Source organism: Chelonia mydas, chromosome 10 (genome assembly GCF_015237465.2).
Source record: "Chelonia mydas isolate rCheMyd1 chromosome 10, rCheMyd1.pri.v2, whole genome shotgun sequence".
Classification (NCBI taxonomy): domain Eukaryota; kingdom Metazoa; phylum Chordata; order Testudines; family Cheloniidae; genus Chelonia; species Chelonia mydas.
The window spans coordinates 50,345,505-50,372,844 of NC_051250.2; the positions used below are offsets into that span (position 1 = coordinate 50,345,505).

General features: G+C 44.4%; 1 protein-coding gene and 1 long non-coding RNA gene across 2 annotated transcripts in view; one reads left to right on the forward strand and one right to left on the reverse strand.

Annotated features, from left to right (window-relative positions):
- Window positions 1-15,580: 15,580 nt before the first annotated feature.
- LOC119567188 lies at window positions 15,581-25,350 on the reverse strand. The gene is made up of 3 exons (XR_005227077.1): window positions 25,244-25,350; window positions 18,236-18,299; window positions 15,581-15,833 (listed from the first exon to the last, which is right to left on the reverse strand). It is a non-coding gene; the product is annotated as an uncharacterized LOC119567188 (long non-coding RNA).
- Window positions 24,805-27,340, forward strand: part of TBC1D2B (TBC1 domain family member 2B) — a 64,052-nt gene continuing 61,516 nt past the window's right edge. Inside the window, exon 1 of the mRNA XM_037910886.2 lies at window positions 24,805-25,483. Within this exon, the coding sequence (XP_037766814.1) occupies window positions 25,124-25,483 (360 nt within the window). The 5' untranslated portion in view covers window positions 24,805-25,123. The remainder of the gene's footprint in view (window positions 25,484-27,340) is intronic.

Consider the following 27,340-nt stretch of genomic DNA (forward strand, 5'->3'; position numbering starts at 1 on the left):
CCTACCACCACCCTTAGGCTGACAGCCTAAGCTGTCAGCCAGGTGCAGGGCTCACAGCAGGAGCCCTCCCTGCCCTGGACTGACAGCCTGAACTATGAGCCTGGCCAGGCTTAATTTTACAGCAGGGAGCCTACCAGCAGTGAAATGGATAGTTTCACAGCGCTATTATTTCACATTTGTTCTCTGGCTCTGGCTGTTGACCCTGGAGCTGGGGGACTCCAGCTGTGAGCCCCAGGGGAGAGGTGGGGAGGCTCCAGCTGCAATCTCCAGGTTCCAGAAAATTGAAGAGCTTGATATAGAGCTATCTATACATGATCTTGAAAAGGCAATCACCTCTTTAGCACCAGAAAAAGCTGCAGAAAACAATGGAATTCCAGCTGAAGTACTGAAACAAGGGCGACAGGTTGTGCTTCAGTATCGCACAAGGTTTTGCTTGCCTGCTGGAGAAAAGGAGGGATATCACAAGACATGAAGGATGCCAACGTCATAATGCAGTTAAAAACAAAGGAGATTGGAGTGACTGTAACAACTACAGAAGAATTTCTCTCTTTAATGTTGTGGGCAAGGCATTTGCACAGGTCATTCTCAAAAGACTGCAAGTTCTGGCTGAACATGTATATATAGAGAGTCAGTGCAGCTTCCGTGCCAACAGATCAGTTATCAAGATGGGCTTCAAATTAAGGCAATTGCAAGAAAAGTGTCAAGAACAAGGAAAACCTCTCTGCCTGGCCTTCATAGATCTCAAAGACTTTTGACCTGGTCAGCAGAAAGCGACTTTTCCAGTTGCTAGAGGGAACTGGCTGCCCCTCAGTCCTCCTCAGTCTGATTCAATCCTTCCATGATAAAGGCTACAATCCAATAAAATGGTGATCAATCTGGCAGCTCTAAAATCTGCAGCGGTGTCAAACAGGGATGTGTTTTGGCACCAGCACTCTTTGTGTATTCTTTCTGGGGCTTCATCATGCTTTCTCATTTAGCACTGAAGTTGTACATTTCTGTGTAAGATCAGATGGAAAACTCTTCAACATTGCATGCCTAAGAGCAAAAAGTAAAGTCAAACACTTGCTGTTAAGAGAACTTCTTTTTCTGACAGCACAGTGCTTGTGAGAGCAGCTCCAGAAACTTTGCAATAGCTTTGTGATAGTTGTTGATGAATTTGGAGTAACCATCAGTCTAAAGAAGACAATTTTGGCACAAGATGTATCGTCTTTCCCAAAAGTTTCAGTAGCACAACTTCTGCTATCTACGATCACCTGTACTGGATACCTTATCTCTAGATGACTAGCATAATTCTCACATTGGAAAGGGAGCTAACATACAAACTTAAGAACCGCCATGCTGGGTCAGACAAAAGGTCCATCTAGCCAGGTATCCTGTCTTCCAATGGTGGCCAATGCCAGGTGATACAGAGGGAATGAACAGAACAAGTAATCATCAAGGGATCCATCCCCCATCGTCCACTCCTAGCTTCTGGCAAATAGAGTAGAGGGACACCCTCCATGCCCATCCTGGCTAATAGCTACCACGTTCAGCCAACTGACGAGGCATGTATGGGATAACAGGAAATTGACACCGATTCCCAAGATACAGGTCTACCACACACGCATTGTGAGCATGCTCTGTATAGTGGCAAGACCTGGACCACTTGCAGCAGATAGAAGAGAAGGCTAAACATCTTCCATACCCTCGGTCTTTCTAATTTTAAATATCAAGTGGGAAACGCAATTTCCTGACATCAAAGTATCTGAGAAAGAAAAGTTGCCAAGTCTAATCACTCTTCTCAAACACAGATGTCTCTGTAGGCTTGGTCATCTGCACCAGATGGACGATGGATGCATTCCAAAGGATCTCCTGTATGGAGAACTAGTGGATGCTCCAAGGCCACTGTGCCAACCAAGGCTCAATGTCAAGGGCATTAGCAAGAGGAACTTGAAAACTTTAAAGCTGGTACTGCAAGCTTGGAAGATGCAGCTAGCAACTGGCTACATTGCAGGGCTGCGCTGCACCAGGGAATCAAAGAGGCTGAAGAGAGGTGGTTGAGAGAGAGGAGAGTGAAGAGGAAAGTGCACCAGGCCTCAAGCACCAATAGTGTGCTGGCTTCATCCTCCGGCCCTGCGCCTTACAACAGCATTATCTGTGGCAATGACTGTCATTCAAGAATTGGATATTTTTATCCACTCATGATGCTGCAGCATGACACACATTAACAGAACTGCTTTGGTGCTCACACCAGCATCTTTCAAGACAGACATTTGCCTGTGAGGTACACATAATTTATCTAAACCAGTTTCAATAAAATGAGTTCCCAATCTCAAACAGCATCTCCCACTCATAGTACCATTCCCTTGCTCCAGCAGACCTTCCTTGGCCCTGGGAAGGTCTTGCAGAGTGTCCTAAAGGTAACTGAGTCAGGACTCTTACAGGGAAGGAAGCAGATTCCAGAACCAAAGACCCTCTTACCAAGAATGTCCTACGACTAGACCCTCTAGTTTATACTCAGAGTGGGGAGAAAGTGAAAGCACTTCAGCTGACCTCAGCTGTTGCAGCATCCCCCAGGGGGAGAGGCAAACTATCTGGGGCTTGACTTCTCCAAAGAAAGGAAGTTAGAGTGAAAGAGGTAGCTGTGAGAGCTCACATAAAAATGAGCCTCAAGATTATGATGGCCCATTTAGGGAGAGCAAAATGACAAGATTCAGAAATGCCAGTGTGTGCACTTTTTTCATGTGAGATACGTTAGTGAGCCAGTCATCCAAACAACTATAGAGAGGGGCTTCCTGCCTGTGCAGGTGTAATGCCATCCTCTTGCTGACTAATATGGCATACTGGTGACAAGTATAGCATTGGTATATACAGCATATGTTCCTGACATTTTGCTTCCAGAATGCATGGCCTTCTATTTGGAGCAGCTCTGTTAATATAACCATATGTGTATAATATTCTCACTTGCATAGAAAGGGGCTAAATGCTTGCAGTGTTTTCCCTCTTGCTATGTCAGGGCCAGCAGCAGCCTGGATTGGGCACAGCACATAGTTTTTACAGAAGGCTGACTCCTCCAGAATAGTCAGTGTGGAGTTAAACAGTGATATATACCCATTTAAGATGCATACTTGAATAAATCCTACTTGGTTTTAATTTTGAAACAATGTAAACTAATAAAGTGAGTTGCAAATCTCCCCACTGTATTTTCCACTGAATGCATCCGATGAAGTGAGCTATAGCTCATGAAAGCTTATGCTCAAATAAATTTGTTAGTCTCTAAGGTGCCACAGGTACTCCTTTTCTTTTTGCGAATACAGACTAACACGGCTGCTACTCTGAAACCTATCAAAATTTTCTCTTGGGAGGGGTAAACACTTAGAATAGAGGCTCCTAGGCATTCACATGAGCTGCTTTTCAGAACTATATGGCACATCTTGATGTCCGTATTCTGTCCACATCAAACAGCCATTTCAGTCTGTCTTTGTCAGTATTTCACTTCCACGTTACCTGCACAAAATGTTATATAAGACAGCATCTTAAAAAACCTATCTAAATACATATCTAACTAAGAAATTAAATTGAGCTGATCTGTTCTCCTTCACTACTAATCACAATAGGGGCTTTAAATATGTATCTACTTAAGTCATTGTTGTCATTTTTGAGTTACAAGGGATCTCACAAAACTGGATGACTGGGCAACAAAATGGCAGATGAAATTCTGTGTTGGTAAGTGCAAAGTAATGCATATTGGAAAACATAATCCCAACTACACATACAAAATGTGCTCTAAATTAGCGGTTACCACTCAAGAGAGAGATCTTGGAGTCACTGTGGATAGTGCTCTGAAAACATCTGATCAATTTGACTGGCAGTCAAAAAGGCTAACAGAATGTTAGGAACCATTAGGAAAGGGATAAATAAGATCCATGGAATGCCCACACCTTGAATACTGCATGCAGTTCTGTTCTCTTCATCTTAAAAAAGATATATTAGAACTGGAAAAGGTACAGAGAAGAGCAACAAAAATTATTAGGGGATGGAACAGCTTCCATATAAAGTGAGATTAAAAAGACTGGGATTGTTCATTTTAGAAAAGAGATGACTAAGGAGGGATATGATAGAGGTCTATGATAGAGGTCTATAACTTCATGAATGGCGTGGAGACAGTGAATAGAAAAACCAGGGTCACCCAATGAAATTAATGGGCAGCACGTTTAAAATAAACATAAGGAAATACTTCTTCACACAATACGCAGTTAACCTATGGAACTCAGTGTAAGGCGATGTTGTGAAGGCCAAAAGTATAACTCAGTTAAAAAAATAATTATAAATTGATAGAGGATAGGTCCATCAATGCTTATTAGCCAAGATGGTCAGGGATGCAACCCCATGCTTTCGGTGTCCCAAAACCACTGGCTGCCAGAAGCTGGGGCTGGATGACAGGGATCGATCACTCAATAATTGCCCTGTTCTGGTCATTCCTTCTGAAGCATCTGGTGCTGGCCACTGTTGGGAGACAGGTTACTGGACTAGATGGACCATTGGTCTGACCCAGTATGGCCATTTTAATGTAGGAACTGAACATGCTGGTCTTTCAATATTCCATTCCCTTGGGTAAATAAAAACATTTTTTAAAACCTTCGACAAGAGGACCTTTTACCATTTCTTTTTATAAGTGGAAAGAAATAATATTCCCATTTGACTAGATCCTTTTACACTTTGCATGAGGGAACAAACGCTTTTGTTCATTCATTTGCAAACTGTTAAAAATAGGAATGCCAAACTGGTAGGTGTTCATTTTTTCACAGAAATGCAAATTATATGGACTTTAGAGCTAATGTCATCATCTCTTTTAACATCAGATGCTTTCCTGCAGTTTGAAGTTTAAAAACTTGCCCAAATTTATAAAAGCGGCCACTGATCTTTGGATGCCAAACTTGAGCTATCTGGGACTGATTGATTATTCAGAGGTGCAGAGCACCCACAATCCCAGATGAAGTCACTGGGTGCTATGGGTGCCCAGCACCTCTGAAAATCAAACCTGAATTGTCTTAACTTGTGAACCCAAAACCAGAGACAATTGATAGCGCATGTAGCTTTTGAGAATTTTGGCCTTAACACTGTATGTGTGTCTTCTGGGATGCCTTTTGTTATTGTTCCCTAATACATAATGCAGATTGCTGCATGGAACAGAGCTCTGAGACTTTACATTTCTCTATGCAATGCTACACAGCAGGACTAGTTATTCTGTCCCTTTGCTTACTGCCAAGCCCCAAATAAGATCTTCCCTAGGAACACAAGGGTCAAATTTTTCTAGAGTTTATATCAGCCTCTGCCAGCATAAATCTATGCCTGGGGTCCCCAGAACAGAAAATCCACTGGGGAAGAGGTTACAAAGCAGCTGCAACTTCTCCTTCACTATGTACTGCCTGGGTTAAAAGGGGCTGACCCAGTACAGAGCAATATCAGGATCTGGGGTTGTAGAGTAGAGCTCTAATCCATCTTTGCACATCACCCCCTAACTGTGCTCTGTACAGTTCAGTCTCGGCCCAGGATCTGGCCCATGTTTCTGCCAGAACTCTAGAAATGAGGCAGCTCTACAAATCAACAGGTATGAACACTCCAACAAGCCTGAAGGACAGTTGACCGTATAAACACTTGCATAGGGTCTGATTCTGACCTGCCCTGGACTGTGCATAGTCATTAATATCTCTGCAAAGTGGGTGTGAAACACTACAAGTGCAATTTGGGAGCACGTTTACACCTATTCTGCACAGGTACAAAGGACTATATAAGGGGCAGGGCAGTAGTGTATCAGGCCCATAATCTCCTGTGACTCCAACTAAAAGTTCTTGGGAACAGGGCCCAATCTTATACCTAGTGAAACTTGGGGATGAGACTCTGTGCTGGGGTTCTAAGAGATGCAGCAAAGAATTCACACCCCATTGGGAGGAGAGGATAAGGTGACTTTACCTGCCTGGCTTTGCACTCCCCCAAACCTGGGCAATCTGGTGGCCACAGCAGCCCTGACTGTAAACCATCAAAGGGGCTTATCATAGTTGCAGTTGCAGGAGCCTCCCTGGAGCTGTCCTATGAGTCAAAACACTGCCCAGAAAACCATAGTACTCCATGCTGCAGTCCTGCTCCAGACACATCGCTTTTCCCCAGCCTCACTCCCTCTATGCGAGAGCTTGCAAAGAGGTCCTCTGAGGACAGCCCTTGCCTATTTTCTGCGGTATCTTCACAAGAGGAATTTTCCCATGGCTGGATCTACAGATATGAGGATTCCCTTACACAAAGGGCGTGTGTGTGTGTGTGTGAAAACCTCACCCTTGTTGTAACGCCACTGCTATCAGCAGAAGCATGTTTAGAACTCTGTTGTGTTCATGTTTCTTTCATATGGTTACATAATCTAAACAATCATTGCTTTACTTCAGATTTTTAGGCAGTATTCTCGTTCAATCAGCAGGGATTTCTCTGTGTGAGAAACAGTAGAGAGAGGAGAGCACACTGCTCCAGTGAAAACAGATTGCTTTCTAAAGCACTGTAAATTCTTGCTGTCTGTTTTTCACAACTTTTGATTTGGAATGCTGATAAACCAGGTAAAAATTGCTAATCTTTAAATAGTGATTGGCTGAATATTAATAACAACAATAACTTGATCTCACAGAGTATATATAATCACATCAATGTATCACAATGTTTTGTTGTCCTTTTTCGAGCAGAGTGGCTACTCTTGATTTCAGGGCTCTGCGAAGTTCCAGATGGGAGTAGAAATTGGTGATAGTCAGGTAGTTCTTTGATGCGGTTTTATTTATTTACAAAGAATGTACAAAGTTCTGTGTCTGAATGCAGACGGAACCAAGAACAAAAGGAGCAGTTTCCTGGCTTACAGCCTCCAAGCCTCTTTAGCCAACAGACCCAAAAGCACACACTATTTTTTTCCACTATGCTCACAACCTACTGCTTCGCTTTCTTCCTTTTTGCCTCTACCTGCCTCTCTGTCTCTTCTCAGTTTCTGGGTCTTCTCTTACATACCCACACTTGGTCACAATTCCCCATCAAACCTTCACATGGTGCTAATTTCATGCACCCAATGAAGTGAGCTGTAGCTCACGAAAGCTTATGCTCAAATAAATTTGTTAGTCTCTCAGGTGCCACAAGTCCTTCTTTTCTTTTTGCGGATACAGACTAACATGGCTGCTACTCTGAAACCTAATTTCTAGGCAGACTCTTCCAAATTCTCCTTCCAGGGAGCCACTGTGCTTCCAACACAAGCAACTTGATTTTTCCAGCTGTTGATTCTGAAACCTTTAACCTGATTCTCCATGGCCTTCCACCTTCTGTAGTCATTTACAACAGTGCAAAGTGAGAGAAAAATGCTACCATTCTAATTTGGTAGCATTTTACATCCATTTTGCATTGGAGTAAATGATTACAAAAGGTGCAAGGCCACAAAGGATAAGGCCCCTTCTTGCCAGTTCTTCTCTGTTGTTTAACACTTTACTGTGAGTCTGCAGATCCTATATGGATACTCTGTGCCAGACGGTATTACTGCTGAGGGTTGGAAAAAACCTCACTCCAGCTCTTTTGTCTTCCAAGGAATTTTCTAGCAGAATTAAAACAAATCAAGCCATGATATTTTTAATGTAAAATAAGCAGCATTAAAACAAAAACAAACAAAAATCTTCAGATCTTTATTCACCACAAAGAAACAAAAAGGGCAAATGCCTATATTTATTTTTTTTGCAGATCACCTTTAATAACTGTACAGATCTTGCATTGTACCTTTACTTTAGTGGGAGTTTGGCCTGAGTAAGGATGAACAATGATTGCAGGATATGGCCCATTGTTATTCCATCTCATAAGGGTTGCAATAGTTGGGGAAAACAGGGGGTGATAACCACAAAGCATCAGCCTTCACTTGCCATTTCTTTGTATTTTCTCATTGCATATCACAGAATTAATGCTATTGTTTGTGTCCTAATGCTTTAGTGAGTCTTTGTTGTGCTGTATAAACACTGATGCTGAGATAATTTCTAGAATGTGGGTGAAGAGCTCATGTTGAGCAGTGGTAATGCTTTCCTGTGATTCACAGCTCTTAGGTGACTGCCGCTCATTGTTGTGTGATTCTGGCTGCACAGTTAATAAATGCCTGTCTGTACATTATTTTTCCATTATGAAGAAGTGCTTTTTGCTGAATGGATTTTTTCCAGGTAAACAAAACAATATTTCTTACAAGTTTTGGAAGAAAGACTTGAGTTGCATACAGTAAGTGATTAGAATCTGAGACATGTTCTCCCTTCAGTGTATTTCTAATCAAATTTGATTCCCACTATTACAGTTTATTATTCACAAGAGATCTTTTGAACCATGAGCTGAGCAGCAGTAAGCCACATCCTGCATCCTCTGGTCCCTCCTTGCATAAAATTTTCATTGATTTCAGTGGGAGTTTTGTCTGAATAAGGACTGAAGGGCTTGACCCAGTATACTGTACTGACAGTGAGCAGATCGTGTTCGTCATCATTATCATCTCTGACTCATCCTCATTTCAGAAAAGTTCTGCTCTCACCATCCTCCTCCATCCCCCTACCCCCCAAAACCCATACCCCATGTTACTTGTTAGTACTGAACAGTATAATTCTCTCAAGGTAAATTGTCTTTTCAATGAGAGCTTTTAAAGACTGAGATCTTAATAAAAGAGATACAGTGTTGTCTTGACTTACCAGACCCAGACCACTTCCCCCACTTGTTAAGGGGAATTAACCCTTGATGCAAACAATGTATTCCCTAATAAACAGCCAGGAGGGCTGGGAGTACAGAGAGAGCATTGGATACAGGGGAGAGGTGGATAGTTGGCTTTATGCACCTATCCCACTTCCAGGAAATGTCAACAGGCAGCAGTATTGAGACTGGGTAGCTGTGTAGCAAATATTTAAATTAACTGATTGATGCCCTTAAAACATTCCAGATAGACTGTGCCTACAACACTTGCTGTGTGCACTAAATATGAGGCCTTAATATCCCATTGATTTAAACAGAGAATTCAGAGCACTAGGGCAGCAAGACAGGTTCCACAAATGACAAGCAGCATAACAGTTATATTTTAGATGGCACTCCCCAAATAGCTACCCTCACCATTTACAATATTTGCAGTTAGGAATATAATTAGTTGCCCTGTTTATGCGGACACTTTACATATTTGCTATTTTCTATAGTCCTAGAAAGGGGCTGATAATAAAAAGGAGATTGCTATACATGTGAGTGCTGATATAGCAACAGCAGTTCGGGGGAAAACACATACAATAAGCAGCAGTCGACTTCAATCACCCAAATTGCTCGGAACTTTCCCAAGCAGTTCTGAACAGATGACAGGAAAATCGTAGATCTTAATTAAAAGTCTGAGGGAATTTTTCCTCAATCATCTGCACTGCGGACCTTTCTCCAGAGTACAGATATCAGTGGTGTTATGCATGCAGTGTGACTCAAATACAAGTCTGCTATATTTGTGCAACCAATATAGTGTCACTGGTGTAATGTAATGCCAGATTTGGCCCATATCATACCAAATATGTACATCCATAATATGGATATGATAGGAGAATTTTGCCCTCATGCTTTAACACATAGTGCTAGTATCTGATATTTTTATTAGTCAACTGCTAGATCCAGATCTGAACTTTCTAGAATTTGGATGTGCCTCTTGATTTCGCCCAAGACCAAAGCAGAGATGCCAAAATACACCCACTTGCCTTTCTTTTTGAAAAGGAAATTAACAGACCTGAGAATTGAGCTAGTAAGTAAAAGGCTCTGAAGGACACTGGATTGTACAGAACCAGTCTGCTTATTATAATTACATTTTTAAGTAGCACTCGTAATTGTACTAAATGCTTCACAGACCACATCAAACAAAACAGTTCCTGCCAAAGAGCTCACAGTCTATACTACAGATGTGAAAGTGGCACACGGTACAAAGAGGATGAAGAACGTGAACAATGAGAGTTACAGCAGTAGGCAGTGTGGATACCCAGTGTAGGTATGTGTTCATCTTTGAGATTCACATACATGTTCTGAATATATATATTAATATTGAGTGTAACATGGTGGCTTGCCCCTTAAGGGCTGGAAGGCCTGGGGCTAGCAAACCTGGTTTACTAAATAGGCCACCAGGGTTGAATCAGGTAACTCCCAATAAAGGGAAGCAGGTGGCTGCACTGCAAGGGGGAAAGCAAGAAAGGCTTCTGCAGGGAGACCTTAATACTAGGGGGTTTGGAAGCCAGAGCTACAGCTAGAAACTTGAGGCTTCAACCAGGAAAGGTCCCACATGGGAAAAGCCTGGGAGTGACCTGACAAGAGGGTAAAGCCAATGGGGTGTTTTGAGGGGACTTTTAAGTTTTATTTTGGAGCTTTATTTATGTGAATAAACTTGGACCCCTGAAACAGGATGGTGAATGAACAAGAAAAGCCTGTGTGGAGTTTAAGATGCAATGTATAGGAGAAATTGTTAGCAGGGCACTGCAGGGGCATGACTGGGTGCCTGGGAGGTGATTGACCCGGTTACACTGAATCACTTCTTGAGCAGAACTAGTATCACGTGTATTGCAATAGCCCCTATAGCCCTCAAATCAGATCAAGACCCCATTGTGCTAGGTGCTGTACAAATATGTAATAAGAGACAGCTCCTGCCCTAAAGAGATTATAATCTAAATAGACAAGACAGCCAAAGGGTGTGAGGAAGGTACTAGTGTTATCCTTATTTTACTGAGGCACAGATTAAGAACCTGATTTTCAGGGGCATTAAGCAGCTTCAATTCCTAATGAAATCAGAGGGAGCTAAGTCAGTCCTCAGTGACTTGCTCTGGGTCACCCAGGAACTCTGCAACACAGCTAGGAACTGAAGCCAGGTTTCCAAAGCCCCAGTCCAGTTCCTTAACTGTAAGACCATCCTGCCTCACATCTTGGAGAAGGTGAGTCTGCTACAGGGATTTAAATGAGGGGAGAGTAGTGACCTGCAGATCAAGTTAGGGACTTCATTCCATGTAAGGGGTGAAAGCAGGCACCAAGATGCTTGTGGAAGAAATGTCATTTCATGGCTGTAGTCATTGATGAAGTAGAAGGGGCCAAGTGGCCACATGATAAGAGATAGAAACAGGTAAAAATCAGGAAGGGGCAGATTAAAGTAAGGGGGGGAAAAACTTCCATGTGATGTAACATGGAATGGGGAGCCTGTGCAGAATTAAGTAAGGGGAGGGATGTTGTCAGAATGACAAGCTTGAAGGCATTGTGGCTACATGTTGGGTGCCTGGGGAGGGGTTCATGTGGGTATAGAGGATGTGAGGCAGGAGGAGGCTGCGGTAATCCAGGCAGAAGATTATTAGGGCATGGATGAGAATTCTAGCTGTCAGCAAGAAGTGGAAGGGATGGATCTTTTGAAACATTGTGGAGGAAACAAGAGCAAGCTTTGGACACAGCCTAGATTTAAGGGGAGAATGAGAGGGAAGAGTCGAAGATCATGACCCCCATATTACAAGCCTGAGAGTCAGGGAACATGGTGGTGGTATCAACAGTAACAGAATGCAGGATGTGAAGATAGCTTTGGAAGACAAATAAAGAACATGGTTTTAGCCATGCTGTCTCCCATACTATCCTGTCTTATGGCAACTTTGCACCAGCAGGAGTCCTCTTACCTATCAGTGAATTCCCTCAATGGAGGGGGACTGTAAAATGTTGTAGCAATACCTTGGTGGTTTCAACACTACCACTCTTCTGGCAATGGCCTAGGTGTTGCTGGAGCTCCATTAGGCCCTGATCATCCTTGACTGTAGGAGTGACCTCGACAACCTGCATAAATCAGAGCAGCCTCTAACTTAAGCCAGGGGCTGGACTGGACCGAGGACTGGGGCCTTCACAATTCCCTCTCTTGAGTTGCCCTCCGTGTTTCTCAGACACTGCTCAAGATCTGGGCTATTGGAACACAGGGAGTCAGGACTCCTGGGTTCTATTTTGGACTCTAATGATAACTTGGTGTGTGCTCCTGGGCATATCAATTAACCTAATCTCTGTGTGCGTCAGTTTCTCATTGTGTAAAATTAGGATAATATCTCACAGGGGCACTGCATAAAGCATTTTAAGAAGCCTAGATAAAAGGTCCTCTGTAAATGCAAATAGTTATTTTATGAACTCTGTAGACTTTCTGGCTATAGAGCTTTGTTTGGTAAACTAAAGGACACCCTCCACTAGCTCTGCCATCACAGGCATGTTATGTAAATCATCACATCAGCCACTACGTAAGAAAAGGTAGTTTTATTATTTCATAATAGGAAAAAATGCAAATATGTTAGGATAGAGCTGATGTCATAAAACACTTTGAAACCAAAGACAATGGAAAATTCAAGGACTCTGTCACAGGGTAGGGTAGGGTAGCCCTTTAAGGAAGCTGGGTTTAGCTCCCGCCTGTGACTAATCACCTGCCTCCTAGCTGATGCTATGAGACTAGGGATCAGGTGATGGCTTGTTCAATTCCTGCAGGAGTCCCTGGATCAAGGGAAAGAACCCAGTTCATATGTAGCTGGCCTATAGAGTGTAGCTCGGAAGGTAGCAGGCTAGGGAAGAGTGAAAAAGCTGCAGAGAGAAGATGGAATTGTTTTCTTGCTTCATTACAGCCTGTTTGTAGTTGCTGCAGATTAACAGGAGAAAGAGATGATGGTACATAGCATCAGTCCCATAGGCGCTGACTCCATGAGTCAAAAAAACAGGGGTGCTCAGCACCTGCAAGTCCAGATTAATCTTTTACGGACTCCGGTGCCCGCATCATGGCTTACCCCCCTTAGTCTCTTCCCCCCCCCCAAGGCCCCGCCTGCTGCTCGCACAGGGGGTTGGGGGGAGAAGCACCCACCAACAAAAACAAAAGTCAGTGCCTGTGATCAGCCCGATTCATCCCAGAAGTAATTCCAAAGGTTAAAATATTTAGCCCCATTTTACTTAAATTGACTGTTCACATGGTTAGAGTTATTCTTGTAAGTGGTTGCAGGACTGGCCCCCTACTGTCAGTTCTTTGGGGCAGGGACTGTAGACCTCCGTGTTACTCTTTTGAAACCAAGTGTAAAACTGGAGTAGTGCAGTGGTGTATCAGGTCTTGTGTCTTTACTTGCCTCTGGCTCCCTTTGGCCACAACTAAGTAAATACCATGTGTAAGCAGAGTCAGGATGAGCTCTACCCTGACATCTGGTGGCGAGTCATGGTGGGTTGTAGAAAAGAACTTCAGGGGCTGATCTCATTTGCATAGGCACACCCACCCTGCCTAGATGGTCACTTTGGCTGCTGTAGGAGCCCCAGTTTCTCTGTTAGTGGGGCAGGAATAAACTGTTATTATCCTGATTATGTGAATCAAGGACAGTGGAACTGCACTTGGCCTTTTGTTATGATGGAGGGACTCACCATCAACTTAGCAGCACTCGCTAGGCAAGAGTCACGGGTTCCAAAACCCAGTGAACAGAGAGAGGCTGGGGACAGGTATTAATACTTGCTGGTATGGGCCCTATATGCTAAATGCACTTCCTCCTCTCTCCACTGTGGAATATCAGAGCTAATTTTGATTCCATTAGGAGTCTAGTTACAGGCTGCTGAGCTGAATGCACTTTAGGCTAATGGTGCACCAGCACTGAGGCTCCCCTACTACAAGCTGAAATCACAAATGAGCTAAACTTACGAAGAGCTGAAATCACTGAGTGTTGTGTTAAGTAGTGGGGGAGCCCAAAGATATATTGCGGAGTAGTTTGCGGGACAGCTGGCAGAGCAGAGCGACTGGCAGAGCAGAGCAGTTTGCGGGATGGCTGGCAGAGCAGAGTGGCTGGTGGAGCAGAGCAGTTGGTTGGATGCCTGGAGCAGCTCATGAGGGCGGCTGGCAGAGCGGAGCCCCATGGAGAGGTGGGGCAATCAGCTTTGGACCGAGACAGGTGCCCCTTACCACCACCCCCCCATCTCCACCCAGGTTGGGAGGTAAAACTCTGCAGATAAACTTTCGAACTCTGGGGCTGCCCTGACAAGGGACAGAGACTTTTGGGTTGTTGGACTTTTGGAACTTTGAGTGATTTGGGGTTGCTGGACTCAAGAACCAAAGGGAAAGGACATGCCCCAATTTGCGTGGGGTGGGTTTTTTGATCATGGGTTGTGTTATGAATCCTGTTGGTGGTGTTTCCCCAACATAATGCCACATTCTTTCTCTCTGTTATTAAAAGGCTTTTGGCTACACTCAGACTCTGTGCTTGCGAGAGGGGAAGTATTGCCTCTTGGAGGAGCCCAGTGGGGATGGTATATATTTGTCCTAGGTCACTGGGTGGGGGCTCGAGCTGGTTTTGCATTGTGTTATTGGAATGGAACCCCTAGATACTGAACCTGGCCCTTGTTGCTGCCAACTCTGATGGGCAGAGGGGTTACACATGCTTAAATTTGGTTTTTAAACTTGATTATTCAGTCAGTGTAAATGGCGTACAGTGTTGCCACTACAGTCCCCCCCCTATTTCCAGTACAACCATTGCAGGTTTTATGGCAACAGAATTTGCCCCTGCCTCTTGCTCTTTTAGATTTGGCACCTAGTCCTGCTTGCATTATTCATATTACTTCAATGGACTACTTGTAAAATTCTGCTTTCAGATCTGCAAAGCAGTTCCCAGCCTTCCCTACATATATGGGACACTCAGTTATGTACAGTACAGCAGGATGTAATAAATATTTTACAAGTCTCTCTAAAGACCTCAGCATGAGGAAGCATTATCCCCACTTCACACAAGGAAACAAAAAGATACTCAATGACCTTTGCAAGGTCACAGTGAACCAGTGACGTATACAGAACCCAGATAACCTGACTCTCAGATCTGTACTTTACCCATAAGAGAATTTCTCCTCTCTTCAAAGATGATATCTGCTGTGTGGAGAGGACAGCAGAATTTTGCCCAGAGAAAACTGTAGGGGAGCTTTGAGGCAAACTTTGGCTAACAATTGAGAAGAACTGAACTAAACCTCTGGCATTTGGGAAAAAAAAAAGTAAACTTTTCCTTTTTAATTTCTATACATCTCAATTTTAACCTGTATCAGAAGTGGAAATACATACTGCAAGAAACTATTCTGAACAGAAGCCATTTTGGTTTCCTCCTTGTTCACAAGAAGATATGACACTTCTAATCTATCCCCCCAAAAGAATGTTCTGAACATCTCCTGAGAAAAGCAGTTCTTGAGAGATTCCCAGGCTGATTTCTAGACCAAAGAGGTTCAGTTAAGTGTTCCAAGTTTTCAGCACTTAACCAAAGCCATGATTAATACTTTGAAAATTCATCATTACTAAATTGGTAACCCTCTTACTTACATTTCATCCCCTTCTGTCTGGATAGTTTTTAAAACGTTTATTGGTATGAATATGTAAGAAGAATTATAGAGATCTATGCATCTAGCAGGACATGGATTTTGCAGACATAGGTCCCCACCCTGCAATCAGATCCAGGCACTTCCTTGCACTTGTGCAGAAACCTGTTGTAGTCAGTGGGGCTCTGCAAGGATCTGCTTACATGGATTTGACTGTAAGGTCAAGACCATAGGGAGTACAAAGAGAAATTATTTTTGTTTATTTCACACTGTTGTGTCTAATCAAGGAGTGTACAAATTTTAAAAAAAAACCCTTATTTCTTCATCTATAAACCAGTTCTTCATAGATGGCAGTCAGTGAAACTTTTGGGATCTTTTCTGTTTCCCACCAATGTAGAATATAAAAAATTGCACAAAAATATATGCAGAAATGTTGGTTTGTGTCCATGTCTCTTCCTTTCTCATTCTCCATTTGGTCTTTCTCCTATATGCTACATCTGAAATCAAAGTAGATTACACAATGGAAAAAATTGCTCATTACAAAGGAACATAAGAATCCATCAATTTAATTAGTAGATTATTTCCCTGTCTTAGTCACCCCCCACTCCCAGTTTAGGTAATTAAAAAAACGGTTTTCTGTTTACTTTTTGTCCTCTAAAATCCTCACTGCCTCTGCTGCCTGTGATGTCAGATTCAGATCATAAACATATAACTAGAAACCTATGCGACCTTTCTCCTTTGATTCCTTCCCCTTCATTGTCATACAACAAGCAAAAAGCAGTTTTCTTTGTCAAGAGATGCTCTTCTACCACAACAAAAAAATACATTTTACAACTTTCCCGTTACAATATATTTGGCATTTTTTAATCTCTGAGGCTGAGCTAATAAAGCTAAATTACATTTTTCCCACTGAAATAGTGTTGTGCCTTAATTGCTCTTAATACAAAAGCCAGATGATTTAGAGCTGTACATATATATCTTTCCTGCTTTAATCTGCAGGCCTATTCAGGATACATTTTTTCCATTTTGAGAAAAATTGAGCAAGACTTGCAATAGAGAATGTGAAACAGCAAAGGAGCACCATCTAGTGTTTCTATAGAGCAGTGATTTTCAACCTTTTTTTCATTTGCAGACAAATTTCTGCAACAAATTTCGAATGGAGGTGCAGACCCCTTTGGAAATCTTAGACATAGTCTGCAGACCCCCAGTGGTCTGCAAACCACAGGCTGAAAACCACTGTTCTATGGTAATGACAACCTGTTGCAGCTCCCTTAGACATAGTCTGCAAACCCCCAAGAGTCCACCACAGGCTGAGAACCACTGCTATAGAGTAAAATATTGGAACACCTTATGGTATGTTAATAGTGATCAACTCTCCTGACCACTTCCAATCAGTTAAACTATAGTACGTACAATTTAATATTTTGGGTGATTAGCTCATACATAAGGTGGGATTTGCTTTGCAAACTGGATACATTTGATATTCATGAGGGACTTTCAAATGACCTTCAAGCTGCCCTAAAGGTGGGGGAGTATATGGAGCATGATGTGCTCCTCTGATCCCCTGCCAGCCGAATGGTCTCTAGGAGACCATCTAGCAGGTCAAGGTGGATTGAGGTAATATTATTGGGACCAACTTCTGGTTGGGAAAGAGACAAGCTTACGAAGAGCTGAGTAAGCTTAAAAGTTTGTCTGTTTCACCAACAGAAGCTGGCCCAATAAAAGATATTACCTCTCCCACCTTGTCTCTCTGATACCCTGGAATCAACACGGCTACAAACACTGCAAACATCTAGCAAGCTTAAGTTAGAGCAACTTTCTACCTGTTTGGCTCCTGTTGTAAAAGTGGCTTAGGGCACCTTGGCCTCCTGTCTTCCACAGCATTGTGCCCTCCCTCTCAAGAACCTGAAGTGCAGTGGGTAGGCACATCCATCCCACAATACAAATGACATAGCACTAATTCAAAGTTCTTCACATTAGAACCCTGCAGAGGTTCTTGCAACAGAGAAAATGATTATCTTTGATAGTGACAGACTGCATTTGTGGTTCAGTCTCTGCAAGATATTTTTTCAGAGTGACCCCCAAAACTGGATCTGAATTTTGCAGCTCAGGCCCAATCTTTGTGTTTGTTAGGTGTGGCTCTAATGCTCTGCAAACCAAAAGCAGTAAGTGTTTAACCAAAGGCAAAGTACTGATGATGTGCTGCTCAGAATTTACCAATTTCCTACACTTGTGTAACCACAAAAGTCTGAGCCAAGGGTTCTGCACTGATTGTATTCTTGATACGTTTGTATTAAATAACATGCCCTAGATACTGATTTTCTTATTGTTCCTGTTGCACTGAAATGAGAACTTACTTCAAGCACTGCAAATACCTATATCCACAACATGGTGGAAAACCCTCCAAATGTTATGAAATAAGTAGTTGAAGGGTTCTCATTATTCAGAGTAAAAATGGCTCTCTCATTTGACATGTTTTGTAAGTGAACATGTTTGAACCAATAATGTGCCTACAAAATTACTGGTTCATTTTAAGAAAGGTCAAACTTACCAAAACAAGAAAAAGTAAATATTTTGTCAAGCTTTATGAGCTGATCATCAATATAACCATAGAAAACTCATCGTGTATGTTGCACTTTTTGGGTGAAATTTACCCCTTTGTGGTGGACCAGCATAATGCCTACACTCCATCAACTCCCACTTTCGCCCTATATGGAGATCTTTGCTGGCCTTATACTGGCCATCTGCAGACGAGGGGAATTTCACCCTCTGTGATTAATTTGCTATTTATTTTCATTTTCTAAACATCTGCCAAAAACTGAATGTCACCCACATGGACTCTGCATTCTAGGAGCTGAAGATGTAAAAAAAAAAGCATGTAAAGTGAGTACAAACTTACTGCAAACACAATAATAATGTTGAAAGATGCAGCTATCGTTTATAAGTTCACATCTGGATTATATCTGTAGAAAGAGAACATGCATGAAATAAGGAACTTACCTTCCTAAGAAGAGGAACTTTCTGTTTCAATGAACTAACTGTAAAAACAGTACAGGCTGATTAGAGTGTTGTAAGTGAGGAAGCTGTACAGCAAGTATGAAAAAAGAGAAGTATTGAGAGCAAAAGTCTTGAGAGTATAGAGCCTGATTCTGTGAGTTGCTGGATCCCCCAAATTTCTGTGGATGCCAGTAGCAGCTGCTGGTGCAAGATCAGGGTGCTAAACACTTCATAGGAATGGGCCCACTGCTGGTCATGTGATACGTTAAAGAAAAATACTGGAGAAAATCTATTTGGTATTTAAGCATATCTGAATGAATGAGGCCAGGGCAATGTGAGACTTCTAAATAGTGCCAACATCTCTCCTGGAAACTGGGAAGAAGAAAGTGTCATGTGTTGTCTGGTAAATGACACTTTACAGGAACGGCCTGATCCTGCGAGATGCTGAGTGCCTTCTGTGACAAACTGGGAAAATGTCTGTATTATGAATATGTGTGACTTGGTTTTAATTTTGTAGGCTGCCTGACTAAATGCATACTGAAAAATCAAAGGAGACTGTAAAAGAACCACTCAGGAAAGCTAAAACAATGAGACTGATAAGACAGGTGCAGGTACATACCTTCAAAGCAGCAAGGAGAATAACGGGTCCATTACTGGGAGATGCTATTTCTAGGTGCCAGCAAAGTTATCAGGATTTGTTTTGCCAGAGCTGAGACCCTGACCAGTTAAAAAGGTGCCCGTGACAGAAAGGGAAGGGGAAGTGGTCAGAGAGGCTGGTCACAATGTGTCAGTGAAAAGGCTGGCAGTCTGACAGAGACAGAAGGAGAAGGCTGCAAGAAGTGTAGGCCAGAGCTGCCTGAGTTGCAGCTAGAGAGAGGTTAAGCTTAGGTAAGGGAATATGCGTGTAGGTGTTTGACCACGTCTACACTACAGCGCTGCTGCTGTAACCCCATAGTCACAGACTACAAAACTGTGTAGACGCAGACTACAGCATTGTAGGAACTCTACCTCCCTGAGCCATTCTAGCTAGGATGACGGAAGCATTCTTCTGTTGACCTAATTGTGTCTACACTAGGGGTCAGGTTGGCATAGCTACAGCACTCAAAGTCCCGGAACACCATAGCTATGTTGACCTAAGTTTGAAGTGAAGATTAGTTATTTTAAATCTCTGTAAGTGGCTGTGTACCTTTATGGCAAAATATAAATCATGCTTTGTGTTTGAAGAAGCTGTTTCAGTCTCACTGCAAAGGTATGCCATCACCAGGGGCGGCTCTACCAATTTTGCTGCCCCAAACAGTCGTCGCTGAATTGCCACTGCCCCCGGAAGAACGGCAGAGCTGCCGCCCAAAAGCCACCACAGCGGGAAGAGCGGCAGAGCTGCCGCCAAATTGCCGCAGCGGGACACGGGCTGTCGCCCCATTCTGAACGCCACCCCAAGCACCTGCTTGGAAAGCTGGTGCCTGGAGCCAGCCCTGGCCATCACAGGCTCCAACAGAGAAACCCTAGTAGGCTCCACCCGCAGGTGGACCCGCTGAATCACTCAGCGGGTACCCAAGGGACTGTAAATGAAGTCCTGGTCTGAAAGTGGATGAACTGCAGAATTCCATCCCATAAGGGGTAAAGGCCTAACACCTGTGTGGGTAGAGGGAGGAGGTTCGTTCAGAGACTCCCGAGAAGGGACAGCAATGCAGCTAGCCCAGTAACACCTTCAACTCTCACTGAAGTCAGTGGAAGTTGAGAATGCTCAGTGCCTTGCAAGATCAGACCTTGAATGATTTGGCAATTGTTGACAGTTGCAGGGTTTTGAATTTGTACACATTATGGGACTATTTGGTAGGGGAACTATTGAATAGCCTATATTATAGAAGTGACATTTACTTGCCCTGTAAGTGAGATCAGCCTTCTTTTCCCCCATGTCTATTAACAAAGCCCAAGTAAAGCTTTAACAGATATGCCAAGATAAGCACAGCATTGATGTGGCCTCCTTTAGCTGAGCCACCTCTACATAGCTTGAATATGCATCAATGCCAGTTAAGTATTATCTGTCCTCTAGGATTAAAATATCCCCTCATAATGTACCATCTGCTGATAAACAATACTGAAAGTTGCAATGCTCTGTTAACAGGGAAATGGGTAATTCAGTTGTAGAAATCAAATTTGAGAAAATAACTCCTCAGCTACATATGAAATGAAGCATGACCCAGTGAAGGCTGGAAACCCAAGAACTGAGACTAAACATTTTACTTCTGTTTAACCCCACGGTTTTCTACACATCATTCAGAATGGAGGACTAATGATGTTGGCTATACCAAGGGGATTTGGAATTGAGAAGCTCTAGTCCCTCATCTGTGCCTTAAAGTGGGATCTAGTGACAGAAGCACTAACTATTCAGACATAATTTTTTTCATACAGTGCCAAGACTATGAGACAAAAATTAGAATGTCAGACAAGACATTCTAACGAAGAGAATCTCTAAGAAAGAGAGGGAAGAGCATCTTCGCAAGCAGGCTGTCTAACCTAATGAGGAGGGCTTTAAACTAGGTTCACCAGGGGAAGGAGACCAAAGCCCTAAGGTAAGTGGGGAAGTGCGATACCAGGAGGAAGAATGAACAGGAAAGCGCAATACGGTAGGACTCCTGCCCCATACTGAGAGCGAGTTATCTTAAGTGCCTATACGCAAATGCAAGAAGCCTGGGAAACAAGCAGGGAGAACTGGAAGTCCTGGCACAGTCAAGGATTTATGATGGGATTGGAATAACAGAGACTTTGTGGGATAACTCACAAGACTGGAGTACTGTCATGGATGAATATAAACTGTTCAGGAAGAACAGGCAGGGCAGAAAAGGTGGGGGAGTTGTATTGTATGTAAGAGAGCAGTATGACTATTCAGAGCTCCAGTATGAAACTGCAGAAAAACCTGAGAGTCTCTCGATTAAGTTTAGAAGTTTGAGCAACAAGGGTGATGTCGTGGTGGAGTCTGCTATAGACCACCGGACCTGGGGGATGAGGTGGACGAGGCTTTCTTCAGGCAACTAACAGAAGTTACTAGCTCACAGGCCCTGGTTCTCCTGGGGGACTTCAATCACCCCGATATCTGCTGGGAGAGTAATTCCGCAATGCACAGACAATCCAGGAAGTTTTTGGAAAGTGTAGGGGACAATTTCCTGGTGCACGTGCTGGAGGAACCAACTAGGGGCAGAGCTCTTCTTGACCTGCTGCTCACAAACAGGGAAGAATTAGTAGGGGAAGCAAAAGTGGATGGAAATCTGGGAGGCAGTGACCATGAGATGGTCGAGTTCAGGATCCTGACAAAAGGAAGAAAGGAGAGCAGCAGAATACAGACCCTGGACTTCAGAAAAGCAGACTTTAACTCCTTTAGGGAACTGATGGGCAGGATCTCCTGGGAGAATAACATGAGGGGGAAAGGAGTCCAGGAGACCTGGCTGTATTTTAAAGAATCCTTCTTGAGGTTGCAGGAACAAACCATCACAATGTGTAGAAAGAATAGTAAATATGGCAGGCGACCAACTTGGCTTAACAGTGAAATCCTTGCTAATCTTAAACACAAAAAAGAAGCTTACAAGAAGTGGAAGCTTGGACAAATGACCAGGGAGGAGTATAAAAATATTGCTCAGGCATGCGGGAAGGCCAAATCACAATTGGGAGTTGCAGTGAGCAAGGGATGTTAAGAGTAACAAGAAGGGTTTCTACAGGTATGTTAGCAACAAGAAGGAGGTCAGGGAAAGTGTGGGCCTTTTACTGAACGCGGGAGGCAACCTAGTGACAGAGGATGTGGAAAAAGCTAATGTACTCAATGCTTTTTTTGCCTCTGTCTTCACAAACAAGGTCAGTTCCCAGACTACTGCACTGGGCAGCACAACATGGTGAGGAGGCAGCCAGCCCTCTCTGGAGAAAGAAGTGGTTCGGGACTATTTAGAAAAGCTGGACGAGCACAAGTCCATGGGGCCAGATGCACTGCATCAGAGAGTGCTAAAGGAGTTGGCTGATGTGATTGCAGAGCCATTGGCCATTATCTTTGAAAACTCCTGGTGATCGGGGGAGGTCCCGGATGACTGGAAAAAGGCTAATGCAGTGCCCATCTTTAAAAAGGGGAAGGAGGAGGATCAGGGGAACTACAGGCCAGTCAGCCTCACCTCAGTCCCTGGAAAAATCATGGAGCAGGACCTCAAGGAATCAATTCTGAAGCACTTAGAGGAGAGGAAAGTGATCAGGAACAGTCAGCACGGATTCACTAAGGTCAAGTCATGCCTGACTAACCTAATTGCGTTCTATGATGAAATAACTGGCTCTGTGGATGAGGGAAAAGCAGTGGACGTGTTATTCCTTGACTTTAGCAAAGCTTTTGATACGGTCTCCCACAGTATTCTTGCCAGCAAGTTATAGAAATAAGGGCTGGTTGAATGGACTATAAGGTGGATAGAAAGCTGGCTAGATCATCAGGCTCAGTGGGTAGTGATCAATGGCTCCATGTCTAGTTGGCAACCAGTTTCAAGCGGAGTGCCCCAAGGGTCAGTCCTGGGGCCGGTTTTGTTCAATATCTTCATTAATGATCTGGAGGATGGCGTGGGCTGCACCCTCAGCAAGTTTGCAGATGACACTAAACTGGGAGGAGTGGTAGATACGCTGGAGGGTAGGGATAGGATACAGAGGTACCTCGACAAATTAGAGGATTGGGCCAAAAGAAATCTGATGAGGTTCAACAAGGACAAGTGCAGAGTCCTGCACTTAGGACGGAAGAATCCCATGCACTGCTACAGACTAGGGACCGAGTGGCTAGGCAGCAGTTCTGCAGAAAAGGACCTAGGGGTTACAGTTGACAAGAAGCTGGATGTGAGTCAATAGTGTGCCCTTTTTGCCAAGAATGCTAACAGCATTTTGGGCTGTATAAGTAGGAGCATTGCCAGCAGATCGTCGGACGTGATCATTCCCCTCTATTTGGCATTGGAGAGGCCTCATCTGGAGTACTGTGTCCAGTCTGGGGCCCCCCACTACAAGAAGGATGTGGAAACATTGGAAAGATTCCAGTGGAGGGCAACAAAAATTATTAGGGGGCTGGAGCACATCATTTATGAGGAGAGGCTGAGGGAACTGGGATTATTTAATCTGCAGAAGAGAAGAATGAGGGGAGATTTGATAGCTGCTTTCAACTACCTGAAAGGGGGTTCCAAAGAGGATGGATCCAGACTGTTCTCTGTGGTAGCAGATGACAGAACAAGAGAAAATGGTCTCAAGTTGCAGTGGGGGAGGTTTGGGTTGGATATTAGGAAAAACTTTTTCACTAGGAGGGTGGTGAAGCACTGGAATGGGTCATCTAAGGAGATGGTGGAATCTCCTTCCTTCGAGGTTTTTAAGGTCAGGCTTGACAAAGCCCTGGCTGGGATGATTTAGTTGGGGATTGGTCCTGCTTTGAGCAGGGTGTTGGACTAGATGACCTCTTGAAGTCCCTTCCAACCCTGATATTCTATGATTCTACAGTAATTGAGACTGATCTGGGGATATAGAGATGAAGACAGGCCAAGTGGCTTTTGTGCATGTCGGATTCAGAGATACACAGCAAATTTCTGAAGTCAAGGAGGTTGCACAGGATGCAAATCAAGGCAGAATTGGGGCTGAATTTTGTGTGACTCAATGGGTGGGCAACAAAAGATGACCTGTGAGTAAATACAAGCATTACAAAAAGATTGTCCATGGACTCAATTTTGGCATGTGCACATCTTGAGCTTCTGTAACACAATTATTGTTTTTTAATTAACGCACTACACCAGAAGTAACTGAAATTAATATAGAGATTTCACAGATGAGTAACACAATGCCACAAGACTGAGAGAGATTCTAATCTAATCTTATTTGTAGGTTAGGCCATGATATGGAAAATACAGTTGAATGTAGTCATAATAGTGAGTCTGGTAGCAATACACCAAGAAGGAATACCTCAAAGGGGCAGACATGGAGCATACTAGCCAAAAACGGAAGAAGGTAATCTTTCCCACAAATTACAGCCCATTTCATAATGATTTCCTGCAAAGGGGCTAGTGGAGGCATTAAGGGTAAACCCAATTTCAGAGGTCTGATTACTGGCAATACATAAGTCAGGAAGTATCCCAAGAAGGTTTGGGTAGTGCCTGCTTATGGAGAAAAAAATGAGGAGTACTTGTGACACCTTTATTATTTATTTGTTAGTCTCTAAAGTGCCACAAGTACTCCTTAGTTTTTTTGTTTTGTTTTTTTGCTGATACAGACTAACACGGCTACCACTCTGAAACCTGCTTATGGAGACTTTCCTTGCTGTAAAAGCAACCAAAACTTGAGCTGGATCATGTCAAATGTCCTGGGACATCTGGCAGGCAGGATTTAGCAACGCTCCCGCTCGCTGCGTACTCAGGATCGAAAAGACATGCGTAGGGCCCAACTTAACTTCCCCATGGAAGGGGCCCAGCTCCGTCTGCACACCCAGAACGTGTGTGCACGAACATGCAGCCACGAGTGCACAAGTTGTGGTTGAGGGGGGCGGAGCGAGGCCCTGAGCGGGGGAGATTCCCGGCTGCTGCGCCAGGCTGGCCAGGGGAGAGGCCGGCTGGCCTGTGCGGGGCCGGGCAGGAGATGGCCGGGCAGCGCCCGTAGTAGCTCCCTATCCTCTATCAGCGAGAGAGCGGAGGGAGGCGCGGGGACTACAAGTCCCGTCAGGCGGCGGGTTGGGCTGGGCTGCTCTGCGGAGCGGCCGGAGCGAGGCTGTGTGCCCGCGGCAGTGCTGGCAGGGAGGCGAGGGGAGATGCCGGCGGCGGGGTCCGCCGAGGGTGGGGAGGGCGGCGGCGGCGGCGGCGGGGACGCCGCGGTGCCGCTGAGCCCGGCGGAGCAGGCCGGGCCGGGCGCCCCCAAGCTGTGCGGTTACCTGCAGAAGCTGTCGGGCAAGGGCCCGCTGCGGAATTTCCGCAGCCGCTGGTTCGTCTTCGACCCCCGCCGCTGCTACCTGTACTACTTCAAAGGCCCGCAGGAGGCGCTGCCGCTTGGCCACCTGGATATCGCCGCCGCCTGCTTCAGCTACCACCAGCCCGAGGCCGCCGCCGCTACCGGGGACGAGGCCGCCGCCTTTGAGGTGCACAGTCCCGGCGGCACCGTCACCGTGCTCAAGGTACCCCCACGCCGCTAACGGGCCTGGGCCTCGCCCCAGGCTGCCTGCTGGGCCCCCCTAGGAGACCCCCAACCCGCGCCTTAGGCCCCCCAGCCAGGGAACGTCCTCCGACTCCGGAGGGGTTGGGGCAGGGGTCCCTCCCCCACGCACATCCCCCACAGAGACCCCAGTCCCCCCGCCTCTGTTTCAGGGCCCCCCATGCCCGGAATCCCCTGGGGGGCTGGGCCAGGGATCCAGCTCTATAGCACCCGAGGGGCCTTCTTAAAGCCCTGTAGCCGCCCCCCAGTGGGCTCAGTCAGGGACCCCTTTCCTCAGTCACCTCACCTCTTTGGTAGCTGCTCCTGATCCGAAGCCCCGGAGGGTGTTCCCCCAGCCTGGGTACCCATGACAGCGGATGTCTGCTAGAGGCTTCCTCACTCTATAAAATACCACTTGATGCCCATGTTTTACACAGGGGATCTTGTGACACTCTGGATGCCAGGTAGCAAACAAGGGACTTTCCAATGGAGTCTGGCTAAATGTGACTGTGTGACCCCAGCCAGCAGGTTCCCCTTCCCCACAGTCTGCGACTGCGATTGTAAATGAGATGTTACCGTTTCTCCTTGGCTTGCTCTCAGTCACTGTTACTGTTAAGCGCTGCCAATGTCAGGTGCTGCTCTGTTAGGCCAGGTCTACGCTATAAACTTACATTGGTGTAACTGCCTCACTCGGGTGTGAAAAATTCACCCCCCTGAGAGAGAAAGCTGTACGCCCTAAGCCCAGTGTAGACAGTGCTATGTCAATGGGAGAGTGTCTCCTGTCCCCGCAGCTACCGCCTCTCATGGAGGCGGATTAACTACGCTCCACGTCTGTCTGCTCCTTTTTAGCATGTCTTTTGTTAAACAGTTTTTCTTTTTTAAAGTAGTGATACAGTATGGTTACAGGCAAAGATCTCCTCTGTCGAATGATCTAAAAGGCTTCTTTAGCTGATAATTTTTTGCTTTATATGTTTGTGGAAATGAAAGGCTCTCCTTCATATGTGTGTTCACTTTTTGATGTGGAAGTACCCCATAATGCATCTTCGGGTACACATCCAGAACTTAAAAATAACCCATAAATTTTGTCTTTTCCCAAGAAATGGAAAGAACAGCTTTCAAAACACAGGTCAAAAGTAGGGTCCCAAACTACCCCCAGAAGCAAATACCTTGAGAAAGAAAAATGTTTGTGGTACCTGGTCTGATCTTGTGAAGGGAACTGAGCTCTAGAGCTGGTTGAAATTTTTTTGTCAAAACACTATTCCAATAAAAAATGGCTTTTCAGTTAAATGAAAATTTCATGCAACAAATCTGGCTTTATCAAAAATCTGAGGCTTTCATAGGAAGGAAATATTTCTATATATGATGAAAACAAAAAAAGTGTAACACTTTTTTCAGGAGGGAGCGGTAGAGGGTGGAAGGTTTGATCTGCACTAGTGAACTGCCTCAACTCCTGGTAGCAGGCGCTCAGGCCTTCACAGGATTGGAACCTTAAACTTATGACCTTGTATTTTATGTATGCATCCTTTGTTCCATCTCACGATGAAAGACTTTTTCATAGGTCTGTTCAGCTTACAGAACAAGGTTTTACTTTAAATATATTTGTTCATTATTGGGGGAAGTGTTTCTCTTTAAATATTATTTCTATTCATTTAGTGTCAGTTTTTACATGACACGCTTTGTATTGCAGCACATACTTTGTAGTAAAAGATGAATAATAAAATTAAGTAAATATATATATTAGACCTAGTCATGCTAGTGCAAGCAACATGTAGCTCCTCTACTCAAGTTTCCCTGCATAAGCTTTTCTTGGTTCCTACGGTCTCAGACCCCTCTTCGATGT